Source organism: Oenanthe melanoleuca, chromosome Z, assembly GCF_029582105.1.
Source record: "Oenanthe melanoleuca isolate GR-GAL-2019-014 chromosome Z, OMel1.0, whole genome shotgun sequence".
Classification (NCBI taxonomy): Eukaryota; Metazoa; Chordata; class Aves; order Passeriformes; family Muscicapidae; genus Oenanthe; species Oenanthe melanoleuca.
In genome coordinates this window covers 11041619-11056756 of record NC_079362.1, presented here as the reverse complement: position 1 = coordinate 11056756, position 15138 = coordinate 11041619, and the positions used below count along the sequence as shown (strand labels likewise).

At 35.7% G+C, this 15138-nt stretch overlaps 1 protein-coding gene across 1 annotated transcript in view; it reads right to left on the bottom strand.

Moving 5' to 3' along the window:
* Window positions 1–2593: 2593 nt before the first annotated feature.
* Window positions 2594–15138, bottom strand: part of ALDH1A1 (aldehyde dehydrogenase 1 family member A1) — a 30402-nt gene continuing 17857 nt past the window's right edge. The window contains exons 7-13 of the mRNA XM_056514789.1: window positions 12739–12852; window positions 11086–11188; window positions 10343–10527; window positions 8669–8833; window positions 6743–6900; window positions 5192–5266; window positions 2594–3189 (exon numbers count right to left, since the gene is read on the bottom strand). Of these exons, the coding sequence (XP_056370764.1) occupies window positions 3117–3189; window positions 5192–5266; window positions 6743–6900; window positions 8669–8833; window positions 10343–10527; window positions 11086–11188; window positions 12739–12852 (873 nt within the window). The 3' untranslated portion in view covers window positions 2594–3116. The remainder of the gene's footprint in view (window positions 3190–5191; window positions 5267–6742; window positions 6901–8668; window positions 8834–10342; window positions 10528–11085; window positions 11189–12738; window positions 12853–15138) is intronic.

Below are 15138 nucleotides of genomic sequence, written 5' to 3'. Positions count from 1 at the left end.
TAATACTATGAACATAGTTACAAACACACCTAATTTTGAAAGGCTATTTCTTTTATTAACAATGTGTTTATCCCTAACAGTGTGTACATTTTTGAGGGAAATCCACCCCTGACCTTTGAATCAGTAAACTGGCAATTGAGGAACAAATGGGACTGTATTCTTCTTTTTTTCTGGCTTGGGCATCATCACACACTGAGAACAAACATGCTAATGTAGGTGAAACTGGACTATGAAATTTATAGAGCCCTTGTTTTCCTCCTTCAATGGTATTTCAACTGTTTAAGGGAACGACACAGAGATTGACTTCCTTAAGCTTACCAGATGCCAAAGAGTGGATCTCTTTACATTGGCGTGTCCTGAAAATAACTTCACTGCGTCATCAGATTGATCCAAATCTAGACTTGACTGATGAAAACTTTGGGTGTTAAACCTTGGCTGAATGAGAGCCTTTGCCTCTCTCCCCTTCTCCCTGTCTCTTTCTCCTCCCTTGGCCCTGCCATTCTTATTATGCACATGAAAGCACTTCTCTGACTCAAGGCACTTGAAATAAAGCAACTTCAAGTAGCTACTAGATGACACATTTTGATCACACTGAAAAAATAAAATTGACAGAACAATTGATCATTGCCATCTTTCTTTTACCTGTCTTTTACCATCAAACAACAGCTAAAATACATATTTACTAAAGTGATGGGTACACTATTAAAATATTTTAGGCATTCTAAGGAGAAAATATGTGTATTCTTACAAGGGTCCATTTAGTCCTTCTCCTATACCTCGAAATTGTGCTATGTTTTCTGTTTCCTTGCATTATACTTCAAAGTCATTCTTTTCTTGGACTTGCAGTCACAGGCACTGTGAGTAGGACAGGATTTGCTGTCCTGTGCTGCCAAAGGACTCTGAGAAGAGGGGAACCAGCTGCCCACATAGTGCACATTCAGAGGGGAGTTACTTCAGACCAGCCCTGGTATGCTTCTAAGACCTGAATGGTTACAGTGGTTGGACCATACCAGAAACCATCTATGCACCTGCTGGCTTAATGACACCAAAAAGGAGCCCCATTTTGCTCCCTTTTATCCTTCTTCCAGGTAAAAAAGGTAAGTCGGGAAAATCAGAAGTATAATTTTAGATTTGCCTTCCTGATCCAAGACAAAATGCACATGTAGGCTTAATTTGGCTTATTTATCATTCTTTGAGACTTCTACTCTTCAATGCAAAAGCAGAATTGGGAAGGTAGAGATTTTTGAAGACCCACACCAACTCTACAGATGGCTTTTAATTTCTTTTAAAATATGAAATTTATCACTGTATCTATGTTTTCACTATGTTCATTATGACTTTTAAAGACTTTCAGATAATTTTACCAATCTTTTCTTATCTGCAGCTTATTTTTCAAGATTTTTTTTGTTGTTGTTGTTTTGACTTTGGCATTTTTTTTATTTCTATGCTTTCTTCTGTCTATTATACTCTGCAGAAAAATCTCTGCTAATTATTATACAGTACATTATTACTTTTGATTCACTCTTCATTCTTTCTCTTTATTAGTCTTTCACCTGTTTCTTATATGGGACCAGAATTCAATGAAGTTACTTTAGAGGCTTGAATATGGGATTTGTAATGGATACCTTTCAAAAATAGATAGTGTAGAGGCTGTGGAGAGAAATACCCACAAATTTTATGTCCAGTTCTTAATGGGAAAAGGCATTCTAAGAAGAGTCACAGTGTGAAAGTCTCATCTATATTTTGTTTTAACTATTTTATTAAAAAGAAAAATAATTAAAAAGTGAACAGTGAATCCAAATGACCAGGACCCTCTTTCCTTTTAATACTGTGTGAATCCTCCATACTTACTGCTTAAAAATTTTTGTTATGCCATGTTCTTACTAATGGGCAGGGCTAGTACTATGTATAAGGTTTTTTGTAAAGGCCTGTCTATCAAGAGTTGACTTGTGGCTCTGGATTCAGTGCTGAGAAAAAATGAGCCTGTCAGTAGCAGGCTGTGCCCTGGCTGTCTCTGCCACTGCCCCAGAGGTTTTTGGTGGCTGGTGCTGAGAGGCCATCAGAGGGGACTGGCAGCTGAGCTGCTAGAGGACTGTGGAATGCCAGAGCTGAGCTTATGGCTAGCTTGGGGCTTAAAGCAGGCCTTTATGACTGGAAGCAGCTAAAAGGAAAAGATGAGGAAAAAGGGTGAAAAGACGCAATGGATTAGAGGAGGAAAGAAGAGGGAAGAGCACAAGCAAGGTTACTCACATAAAAGTATGTGAGTACAGGAAGAATGTAGTAGGTATAAATCATATAGGAGACTGCCTTCCCTCCCCTCCTCTTCTTTCTCTTCATTGTTTCTTGCTCATGTCTGTTCAGATTTGTTTTGCACCTACCACTGCAAAGCCAAGTGCTGGCTCTTTGCAATTTTTCTACTGTTCTGTGTGTTCATGTTTTTCCAGTTATAATACTGGCAAGATATTGGGATCTTTAGCCACTCTATAGCAGATGTAGTTTATTTCTGATGACCTGAACACTCCACTGGTGCCTCTGTGGTACATATGGCCCAGTGGTAAACTGGTCTAATAGAAAAGACTAATGGGAGACGTACTAAGTTTTTTTACACGAATTTTAATATTTTTTAACATTATACAGATACATTCATGCAGCATGATGAACAATTTTAATGGTCTAAGAAATATATCTAGAGAAATATAGAAACCTCTGTGAACTACTCTTAAGTGCTTTTGTTTAGGCCACAAAAAAATGCAAGGAGAACTTGCCATCTAACGCTTACAAGAACACATAAATTCAAACTGTACTTGTAGAATATACTGAAAAAGAAAAATTTTCATAACACTACAGAGAACTACAAATGCAAACAAGAATAGACATTACTGGATATTAATTTTAAAATTAGTTAGCTGTGAACCAGACATTAAAGATTTCTTTTCATAATTAATCACATTAATTTTTTTCTACGCTACTCCTTATATTGTCAATGTAAGAAGGTACCTGTTATGCAGTCAGAAAGAAGAAAAGTTAATGAATCACCCAGACAACACAACACTTAAGAATTCAGATAGCCTTTTCAGATTCATTTGAAGATGTTAATTTCTGCACCTCAAACTGCATTACGAGTTCTTTTGAGGGATTTTGATTGTGACAGTCTTAACTTCTGTGTATTCATGAAGTCCATATTCTCCCCTAGATAAAAGAGAACCAAGAGCAACATTTATGCTAATGATTTTTACATGAGTTTTTTTTCTGGCTGGGCTTTTCAGCAGTAGTGTGCAATTGGCTGGGAGCATAACAAGTACACTGGACATATTTGGAAGACAGCTGTGCAGCTAGACTGCTGCTGGAAACCTTTTGGAATGCTACATCAATGGTGTCCTGAGAAAAATGGGAGAGAGAGTAGCTTTATTTCTGTGAGTGGTGTTTAATTTAGAGCATTTCTAAACTGTGTTTCTGTGCAGCAGGTCAAGAACACGTTAGGTCTTCACAAGCATTTTCAGCAAGTTGTTTGTAAAGCTCTTCTTCTGATATCAAGAGCTTTCTCCAGAGCCAAAGAATAGAAACTTAATTACAAGTAAATGGGGGACAAAATTATTCCATGATGAAAAATCACACACAATGAAAATGAGTTAAAATCTTTGACATTTTATAAGCATGTTTCACCTTTATGTTTTCAGTAGTGAGATGAAGCTTGTTTGTGTTTCTACATATTTGACATCTGATGTCAAATACACAGTTTGATGTAGTCAAACTGTTTACACATAACAGATTGCTTTATTGAACAACATTTACTACAGTGTAATGTTACACAGTTTTCACTGCTGTCTTATTAGATAGATATATAAGCAAAACAGAAATCTGTGCTCAGGACACATGTGCTGGATTAAAATGTTTGCTGATTCCCTTGGTTTGTGGAGAGGAATTTTGTTAGTATATGCCTTTTGCTAATTAACTTTGTAATGGTATTATCACTGTAAAAATTATAAAGAGAATTTTGTTCTGGGGATCAAGGAAGTCAGTGGTTTACCACAACCACATCCTAATTTTTCAGTGTAGATTTTGCACATATATTTCCACTTCTTATAAAAATGTTTGTCACATATTTTCAAATTTTCTCATGACAGATATCTAGCTGGTGATGATTCTTTCCTTGTCCTTTAGTGGAAATATTTTTATTGGTGTGATAATTGCGACTTTGAACCCGAAAACTTTGTTAGAGTGAAAGATTAATTCCTTCAAAATGTATTGTTATAGAGAGCATTTTTGATAGTCTGTTATTTCCAGCAAATAAAAAAAACCCCATATTTCTGAAAAAGGCTGCAATTCAGAATTGATTATTTGCCAATTATTGGCACCCTATAAAGGCAAAGCTGTCTTTGATAAACATGGCCTAAATTATTGAAGGGCTTCAAATTCCAATTTTCTAAAGCTCTCAACATTGGCTTGACTGTGTCCTTTGAAGACAGTGGGAGTTTTGCCATCAGAAGCAGATTGTGTCCAGTGATGAGCAAGCATGAAAACACTAGCCTTTATCTCTGAAGAAAATACATAAAAAGAAGATCTGAAGTGCCCCATCTATACATATATTTTTAAATCACTTCCATAGTTCATTAGAAGTTTAATAAAAAAAAAAGAAGGTTTACATGTGCTGATTTTCAGTCATTACTTTAAAAATAGTTTTTCCCCCTACATATGGCATTTTTAATAAAGAATGAATACAAATAAGACAGGATATGATTCAAGTTGAAACTGGATTAAAAGTTGCAAGTTTGAAAAAAACTTGATTAATTTATATTATTTATATGTTACTTCTATTCTAAAACAAAGGTTGGAAAACTACAGAGGATTTATTTCATCATAACTTTTGATCTGGCTGGCATACTGTAAAAACATTAGTTTCACAAACTTTTAGCTGAAAAATCTTGCTTAAACAAGATTTCACAAACTACCCACAGATTTATCTTCATGAAAATCACAGTTTCTCCATACACACAGAAACTGTAAACCATAAACACAATGGCCAGTTTTGATTACCAGTATACTGCAACCACAGTAGACTGCAAACTGGTCATAGTGATAATGTGTGCATTTAAGAAATTCTGGACATTCTAGTTCTGCATATTTAAAGTAGGGGTTTGGAAATTAATTTTGAATTTTCTGTGAATCTACAGTTTTAAAAGTATTTACTTACATTTCTCGTCCATTTCCTGACATTTTAAAACCTCCGAAGGGACACTGAGCAGACATTGCACTGTAGCAATTAACCCTGGAAGAATAGGAAAATTATTTTTGACAGTGTGAAACAATTCTTTTTCACTTCTGAAAAAAATCAGTGTTTTTCTGTCACCTCTAAAAAGACTACGGTGATAGTCACAAACAATATCTAAGTATATATTTGCAAAAATAGATGTGGTTTGAAGTTCAGATAAATGAAGCATCAAAAACAACTATAGTTATTATCAGAGTACCAAAACTCAGTAAGGGTCTTCAAGCAGAGAGACAATCATATCTTTCTCTGATCATTGTCATAAAATTCATAATTTGCATATAAGCTCTCTCAGAAAAGATTATCCATAGATAAGTGTTCTGCAAAAGTGTTTATTTATCCTTCTAACAAACTCAGGATAGCTTCACTTTTTATTCTGTATTGTGGTTGAGAACAAAGATGCAATAATGAGTACGAAAGGAATGTCACAGGCAATTTTTTAGGTATGAAGAATTTTGGCAGAATGTGCAACCTATTTCCTAACTGAGAAGCTCTTTTTGTCTCACAACCTTGTCAAATCAAATATTCTCTATTTTCATATCTTATGTTCTATCCTCCTGCCAGTCTACTGGTTTCAACAAAAGAGATTCTATTGATAGTTAAGGATTCCTGAACCACCAATCATGTAAGAGCAAATCCCAGATATTCCACTTCTATTCTAAACTTTCTTCCATATAAAGAATACCAGCTCTGAAGTCAAGACTGTTAACTTATTTTTGGAAAGCATATATTCTTGGATCACAGGACCTGGGCAGGAATTTGTGCTGGTTGCAAGTGCTTTCAGATAAAATATAAATTGAACACAGGTTTTGCATTCAAGCAAAATCGGTTGTTCTCCCTCTGATGCACTGAAATAACTGTAGGGGAATGCAGGTCCTTATTTGTGATTGTCATTAGACCCTGCTATGCCTAGTTTGCACACTTTTGTTCCTTAGCTTTTTCTTTTCCAGCTCTATATAGGTTGTCTCTTTTCCATTGCTGGAAATAGTTGGCCTTTTAGTAGTTCTCCCTGCTGGTGTGTCCTTTCTTTGCTCGATCACATTTTACCAATCCTTCCCTTTACAGATGGGTGTTATGCCCAGGCTAATGGCCACTGAACTTCAGATAATTAATTTCTTTGCACAATACCAAAACCGATCTCAGAAATTTTCTTTTGGGCTATCCCTAGATCCTGAAGTAAAGGACACTCTCACAGCATTATCTCTTGTTTCCTTTTCTTTTTAGCAAGTAAATTTTCTTTTCTTGACTAAGTTTATGGAAAAATTGTATGAACACTAACAAGAAGTAATTATTTAGTAATGCACTAAATAGGGAAATGTGCAGGAAAAATAAACAGAAGACACAATGATCTACCTCTATAAAGATGACAAGGAATAAATATAAAAAAAGACCACCCAAAACACCGTGAATACGTCTTACAGTTAATGCCATTGACACTTGCAGATCTAAAGTAAGAATTTAAAAAAAATAACTTACCATACTGTTCCAGCCTGAAGGGCAGCTGCAAATGTCAGTGCTTTATCAATGTCTTTGGTAAAAACTGCTGCTGCTAAGCCATAGGTGGTATTATTTGCCCTCTTGATAACCTCATCTACAGTTTTAAACTTCATGATTTGTTGAACAGGTCCAAATATCTGTATCAAACACAAGTAAACATATGAAATGAACTAGAATGACTTCCTATTTGAAGTAATTTAATAATTTTAAGTTTACTTCTCTCAGATGGCCTTATTCCTGAGTTCATTCAGTCAAGAGTGAATAAAGTCCTAAATAAATTTTCATAAAGATTTTTTCAATATGAAGGAAGTCAAGGTTACCTATTGCAAATACTTCATAAAACAATAAATTAACAATGTAAAAAAGCAATGATTAAAAGGCACTCATCATAAATGGTGTAACAGTGTGCTATCTATCTGTACTGGTTACCAACAAGTGTTTTCTGGACAGGCTCCATTTTTAAAATCAAGAAAGATTCGATTTTTCCCTCACCTAAATTTACTATCGGACTTTTATCCCTGTGGGTATTTGAGCAACTGAGAATGTATTCCAAGTGAAACAACTAATTCTGCTTTCCATATTGGTGTCAGGTGAGAGAATAGTCCCTCAGCTTTGGCTTTCCTGCTGCCATTTTTCAGAGTTCTCAGCCAGAGGTGCCCATACTATCACAGAACACCAAGACTGTGTTGACTGGGGGAACATTACAATATCTAACTAATTCTATTTCCATAGACTGTGAGTCTTCTACTTGACTTTAATGCTGGCTTCTACCTAGAGTTGTAAGGATTGATTTCCATAGATCAGAAAACCACTGAACATTCCCCCAGTGTTCAAGTTGTGAGCTTCAAAACTCAGACATTTTTTAAACAGTCTTGGTTATCCATGGCTTCTTTGTTCATTATACTTAAAATATTGAGGGGCAGTTCTCATACTGCTGGCCAAAGTGTAACTAATAGTACTGTGAAAAAATCATAACTCTGTGTTGTTTCTTACTTGTTTCTATAGTATGGTGGGAGCAATCTGAATTCTGTCTCATACAGCTCTATCATGTTTTACAGCCCTCTGCCTGTCACAATTAATTCTAAATGCTGTGGTGTTTGTTTTAACTCAGACTGTTGAGTCTTGTTGGATGTAGTATGTTTAGCAGACTGCATCCTCTTTCTAGTATGAAGTAGTGGACACCAATTGCAGCCCAATTGCAGCAGTTATTAATTAAGATAAACAAAAAAAAAAACACAGTGAAGAGGTCATGACTTGACTTTGAATCTTTATGAAGAGAACTACATGAGATGGCAGCTCAGCACTCCCAAATGTCTCTGGTTCCTTCAGACAATCACTGATGCCCTAGCATTGTCACTTTGGTTGAACAGTAGCAGATTCTTCAATGATGTGTAGACACATCTGCAAACTGATCAGAATTAAATAACCCCATAGAGGCAAAACAAAATGCCACCAACAAATTGTCTCTGGAAGCACAGTCCAACTAGTTTCTCATATTGCAAAGTAGCTGCCTGGAGCATACAAGCACCAAGTGGCTCCTAAGGCAGTGGAAAACATTCACAAGTTGCATCTCCAAGGTTTGCATCTCTGTTACAGGTCACTGTGACTTTGACATGTGAGATATGAGCAGTATGGAGCAAGGCAAACCATCCAAACCTCAGCATTTATCTACTGTGGGAGCTTTTGTTGGCAGAGCAGCCTCATACTCCTCTCCCCTCCTTGAGCAATCTGGTGAAATGAAAACACCAGAAGACAGCAGAAGCACTTTAAACACTACTAGGATGGAACAACAGGTTTAATGAGAGAATTTTCATATAGTCACTGGACTTTCCAAGTGGATATTTTATACAGACATTTAGACAGTCAACTTCCAGTGAGAGCAGAGACTCCTGAAAGTTTATTTACCTCTTCTTTGGCGATGCGCATGTCATCCGTAACATTAGAAAAAACTGTGGGCTGGATGAAGTAACCCTTGTCTCCCCATGGACCTCCTCCACATTCCAGTTTGGCTCCTTCATTTTTCCCACTCTCAATTAGCTCCAGGATTTTTTTAAACTGCTCCTTATCAATCTAAATGAAAATATATTTCAGGAATGAAAACAACACACACTGGTAACAGTTGGTCTTCTAGGTCCCTGTGAGCTGGAGAAAAATATGTTTTTTTCTCTGTGGCAGTTGACCACAGTGAATAGACCTGCTACAGGCCATCTTCTTTTTTCTTTTTTTCCCCTAGAAAGAATTACTCATAGCATAAAATGAATCTGAAGACAAAGAGGGATATTTAACATAATTACCATAAAAAATGGTGCTACACCCCATGATTACAATTTTCCATTAGATGGGATCATACCAGTCCTAAAAAGAGTAAATTCTGTAATCTGTAAAATCATTAAGCTTCGGCTAAAGGTTGCTAGGGAGAAAAATAAGTCAAAAAACAAAAATTATGAGACTGGAGGAGAAAAGAGTCTTAATGCTCATTTAAATATTTTCATTATTGCTTTTTCCACATGTTTGACTTCCTTAATTTTTCAGTAGGAGTGTATTTACATCTCTCATGTAAAGTGTTAGCATGAAATTCAAACTTAGTAAAGCCACAATAATATGAGAGAGGATTTCTGTTAATTTTACATTAGCTGTACACCAGACAATTTTTTTCTTAGTTTAATTTTTTGAATCTTCCTGCCCTTGGACTTTTAAATTTATTCAGCTGAATTTATTATCTTGTATCAAAATGTATTCCAGGATATCAAAATAATATTTTTAAATTTCCCAAGTCTTGTGTGGCTTGGAGTGCCTTTTTTTCCAATATACTGGGTGTCTTTTATTATTCAAAATTATTGTGATAACCAGCAAAGAATATGTTACTCTATCAAGTGCATGGGAGTAGTTTTGTCTCCTATTTTTATTTTGTCTCTACTACAGCACTTTTATTCCATGATCTTATTCCATATCCTGCAGTATAAACTGATGTGGGAATAAGACTAGATGAGAACTATAGTAACAGTGCTCTGAAGAGATCTATTGAGTTCACAGCATTGTCATAGTAATACTTTTTAATACTGCATTTTAGCATTCATTTGATGGGAAATCTGTTGGTATAATCTGTTAACAATAGGAGGGAAAAAGAGACTTCTTGCATTTTAATTCTGTAGTATTCTAAAACTGAGAGCAGCATAATAAAAGTCTAGTGCCTTGAAAAAGGGGAAAAGATATTGAAACTCTTATTTCTTCAAGCTAGTCTCTTATAGTGGCACTATCTGAATGAAAAATTAGCAAGCTCCAATGTGACATGGGTGATTGTTCATGCTCTTTTATAGATCTTGCATTGGAGTTTTTCAAAGCATTTCAATTTTTTGTAAGTGTTCCCCTTCAATAATAAAAAGAACTAGAAAAGATAGAGACCTTGGGCCTATGATACTGGCACAAACAACAATCACTCTGATTTCATCCTCCTTGTACTGCAGATTAACCTCCACAAAACTGTACTTAGCCTTGAAACTACTGCAACAGTAGGTTTAGAAAGACATTAAATTGTGATGTCATTACAGAATCAAGCTGGAAATATGCAATTTTACTCACTTGAGGGCCTTGCTGTACACCAGGCTTCAAAGGATCCCCAAGAGTATTCTTCTTTGCTCTTTCAATGCTCCGGCGAACAAACTCATCATAAATAGGCTCTTCCACAAAAATCCTAGATCCTGCTATACAACATTGTCCCTGGTGATAGAACAGACCAATATGGGCAAATTCCACAGCAGCGTCCACTGCAACAAAATGCAGAATTTGTCAGAACATAAACCTGAATTGTCACATCATAAATTCTTTACTTACCCTTATCGTCCATCTAATTTCCCTTTCTAGCACTTTTTATTTTTATGGTCCCTTAAAACAAATATATAAAACCATTTACTTATGTCCAAACTACCCTCCTCAAGAGGATCATGGTACACCCAGCTGAACATGCATTCAGATATTCTATGGAAAATATAGATATAAAATTTTTTAGCCTGTCAGGAGTACCAAGAAGAGTATTCAGACAGAAAGTTAATGAACCTAAGATCCTTCTATCTGCTTTTTATCCTGCATTCATATTTCATTAGGATGATCATTAATTAGATTAAGAGTGAACAGATTGTCAGAGGTCCATATCTATTCAGGAGCCATCAATTTTGGTGGCATTCTAACTTAAAATTATGGCATGATCAGAATACCTTAAAAATTACTTCATTTTTGAGAAGGTTCAAGTAATTTACTGACAAAGAAAGGAAAAAGCACATTGGAGTTGCAATAGTAGTAGTTAATATAATAAAATTGCTACTAACAATCTGCATCTGCAAATATAATGTTTGGACTTTTTCCTCCAAGTTCCAAGGTAACTCTCTTCAGATTGCTCTTCCCTGCTGCTTCTTTAATCAGTTTGCCAACCTAAAAGATAGGAAGAGGACAGCTTCATGTCAAAAGGTTCGTCATGATCTCTATAATACTTTTCTGATTTCCTCAAAAGTGAAAATCTGTTAAGAGATTTCTCCTATCCTAGTAATAAATTGAAAAATAAGTTAAAAAAAGAACTGAAAAGAGTCAGGGTGCAGGGGCCTTTTACCCTATGAACTGGAAATGTCTTCTAGAAGAGCCTCCCCCTGTAGTGTTAACTGCCAAAGACACATGATGGTTTTTTGGTTACGACCACTCCACTTCCATCTCTAATATAAAGCAGGAAAGCTCTTTAATGCACAAAAAATATGAGAAAATCCACACTGGTTGCATGGATACTGATCCTTGTTTCAGTTTCTCTCTTAGATGAATGAAAAGGAGGAAATGGAGGCTAAGCTAGAACCCCTACCCTGCTTCTTTTCTACTGATGACATGATTAAAGGAACTAATTACTATGATTTGCCCTGGAAAAGCTGTAAGGAAAAATCTGCTTGTAGCTCTTGTGGCTTTGGTCTCCAACTGCCTGTGTCTAGCAACCATCAGTCTGCAGCTTCCTCCCTCTGTCAACCTTCCTGCCATCACTTCTCACTGTTAAATTGCACTGCTGGAAGAGAACAGTCACCAAACTCTAGAATACACCCTCTGGTCCATCTGCCTTTGGAGGGTTACTGGGCACTGGGAGCTGTAGTTGTCACTGTCTATTGGGAACATCTGTGGAATATTTCTCAGATGTCAGGGTTTTGTATTGTTTTCCTTTCCCATTACTGTAGAGCTGGAGGTTTCTGAGAGTAAACATAGCTCTTGCACTCAGTGTGTACTGATCCCTGACATGAGGCAATGATATTTATCTTTGGAGTCTACATCCAAGAAGTTAAGAGACCATATGGCAGCTTTTCCATTTAGCATGCATGTAGACAGGCAATATAATGAATATCAAGGATATAGCTAACCCCTAATCCTACATATATCTTGAAATGAGAAATCTTCAATTATAGCACTCACAGTTCTTTAGAGTAAAGGTTAGGGAAAATTAACAGTGACCTTTCTTTTAAAGAGATGCATATTCAAACACTCTTCTAAAACCACCCAGATGGTACTAAGTATCACTGAAATACCAAAAATCTGTCACCTCACCTAAAAGCACGCAGACCAAAGGACGAGATTTCCTCGGTACCTTCCTGTTATACCATTTTTATTAAACTTAAAGATAACAGAACTTCTTACCAAAAAAAAAAAAAAAAAAAATTACGAAAAAGTTTTGGTTTAAATAAGTAAGACTCAAAATACATTTGATATTCTAGAGCTCACTGTATCTCATGGACTGCCTTTGTTTGAAGGGCTTTCCAGCAATACAAACATTGTTTAAATATGTTTAAAGTTAATAATAACCAACAAATCATTAAAAAGACTTTGTTTAACAAACCAGCAGCCATAAGAAAGAAGAAAGTTAAAACAATTACACAGAATAAGTTAGACATTAAATCATTGCTGGGAATCAGAGGGGCACATTTCCTGCTTATATTTTCTTGCATTCATTACAGTACCTCTGTAGAGCCTGTGAAAGCTACTTTATCTATATCCATGTGGTGAGAAATTGCTGCTCCAGCAGTGGGTCCAAAGCCTGGCACGATATTCACTACTCCAGGTGGAAATCCTGCCTGAAAAGAAAGAAAGAATCCTGTAAATTTGAGGAAGGATAATAACTAGAAGAATATGTGTCACATGGTCTTATTTCCCTTTCCAGTTCTCCAGCACCTTTTTTTAGTCATATATTTATTCTCAGCCCTAGAGTCCCCAAAGATTCCATTCTCACATGATTTACACTCTTTCTTTTACCTGTCTTTTAGGTTATTGAACTACCTTATTTTTTTTTTTTCCCTTCAAAAAAGATGTTATTTTAGTTCTTTGTTAGTGCCGTTTTTTTTTTTTAAATTTTCTCATTCAGACGTATAAAGAAATATTGCTTACTTTCATATCTGCTTAAAATTGTATGAATCAACATATGTTCTTGCTGGCTTCTGCACAATAATATCCATGCTAGATGAAATTTAGTGATTAGATGAATTAGATGAAATTTCATGATCTGTTACTGAAATTCTGTTAAGAAAAATGATGGAAATCTGGATATAGGTTGAAAGTACAGTGGGCAACTTGAGAGTTTGCAGCAAAAAAGCTGCAAATCAACTACCAAGCATGAAAAAGCAAGCTGAGATATGCACAGTTTCAATATCTTGCACATTTTTATGCAAATAAGGTTTTCCTATGGTTGAAAACAAATGCATTGTTTCCCATAAATCCTATATTAGATATGGTCCATTCACAGCCAAATAAGCTATTTTCTTCCAGCAGCTTGTCAAACTCCAAGGATGTGAGAAGAGTAGATGAAATTTTGTTGGTTTATGGAGCAGCTGCACAATCTCAATGACACTTGTGGAGCAGGAATAGAATTAAAATATCAGATAGATCAATTATCACTTCAATTAGTCTCTTTATAGCACTAAACAGTATGATGGAATTGCATGCAGAAGTTCCATATTTTTTGAAAAACTGTGAATTTGAGGTGGTGAGTTGGAGCACCTAAAGTTCATGTCCAGCATTTTGCATCCCAGGCTGTTACTTTTGTTCAAGCAACTTTTATTCCTTACAGTTTCATTACCAGATACAGCCTGTCAATGCTTGCTATGCTTATTTAATTTTCCAGATAAATCTTTATCCTGAAATTGATGAGACAATGAGGTTCTTTCCATTAGCTTAGCATTGTATTTCTTACTTAATTTGTGTAGAGAAGCAGAGAAGTCTTACCTTGAGCATTTAATTTCCATGTTTGTTTTAGGAGCTCTTCCCTATATACTAGTAAGGGAGCATTGTGAGTGCTATTAAGCAAGATGGTGAAAGTTACCAAAAAGTGACTACATTCTTTTTTCTTTTTTTAAAGTGGACATTTGGGAACTAGAAAGTTAAATTAGGCCTTCAGATATTTTCACAAATCTAAAGCAGATATTAAATGATCACTGGCAGGAATTTGAGCTCCAATGTTTTTTTGATATTTTGGATGCTTACCACATTCCCACTTCTGAGCTTTGAAGAAATCAGAATATTAGGATAGATATTTAATTAGATCATAACAGAATTGAGTTACTTTCCCTGTAAAGTCACTTTTTTCAGAGAAATACACTTTCAGACACTTATTGTTAAAAATTAATGGGGAAGGTTTATCTGATATTTTTTAAAGTTATTCCTTCTCCACATTATTATCTAATAGCATTTACTATGTGTTGCAATAACAGCAGGACTTAGCTCCATTCTGATAATAATTTAGTTTCTGTGTAATATTAACACACAACCAGTCAGTATGTTCTGCTGAATCACTTTTTTAAAGCAGAATTATAAAATGTGCCAAGTCATTTCCATTCAAACTCTGAAAGGTTACTGCACTGCTGATTATTGACATCTCTGCCAACCTTTGAAACATCTTAAATTGTATTTGTTGATTTTACTGGGAAGAAAGCTAAACTGTTTTTACTGTTCTCTTTTGTTTGCTGGACTGGGAACAACAGTAAGCTTTGGAGACACTAACTTTCTGAAGAAACTGGCACACTCAGGAGCACAAAGTGTCTTCTCACAGTTGCTAAGGGGAGAGAATTCACAGGTTTGGCAGCAGTCACCAGCTTGATTTTACAGCTCCCTGTTAATAATAAACTTAGGTGGATGAAAACTTTGTTCAGTTAAAAAAAAAAAAAAAGCTGTACAAGCAGGTTATTTTCTGTGATAACTATGCCAATAAAGTCATTGCCACCCACTCCAAGTACTCTGCACTTGACTCCCTGTTTGCCTTTGACTTTGAAAGGTACTGTACTTTTGTAATACAAATATATTTGCTAAAGAATGGAGTTTACTAAACTGTTGTTTGGGGTTTTTGTGTGTGGGTGTACTAGGATGAAAGA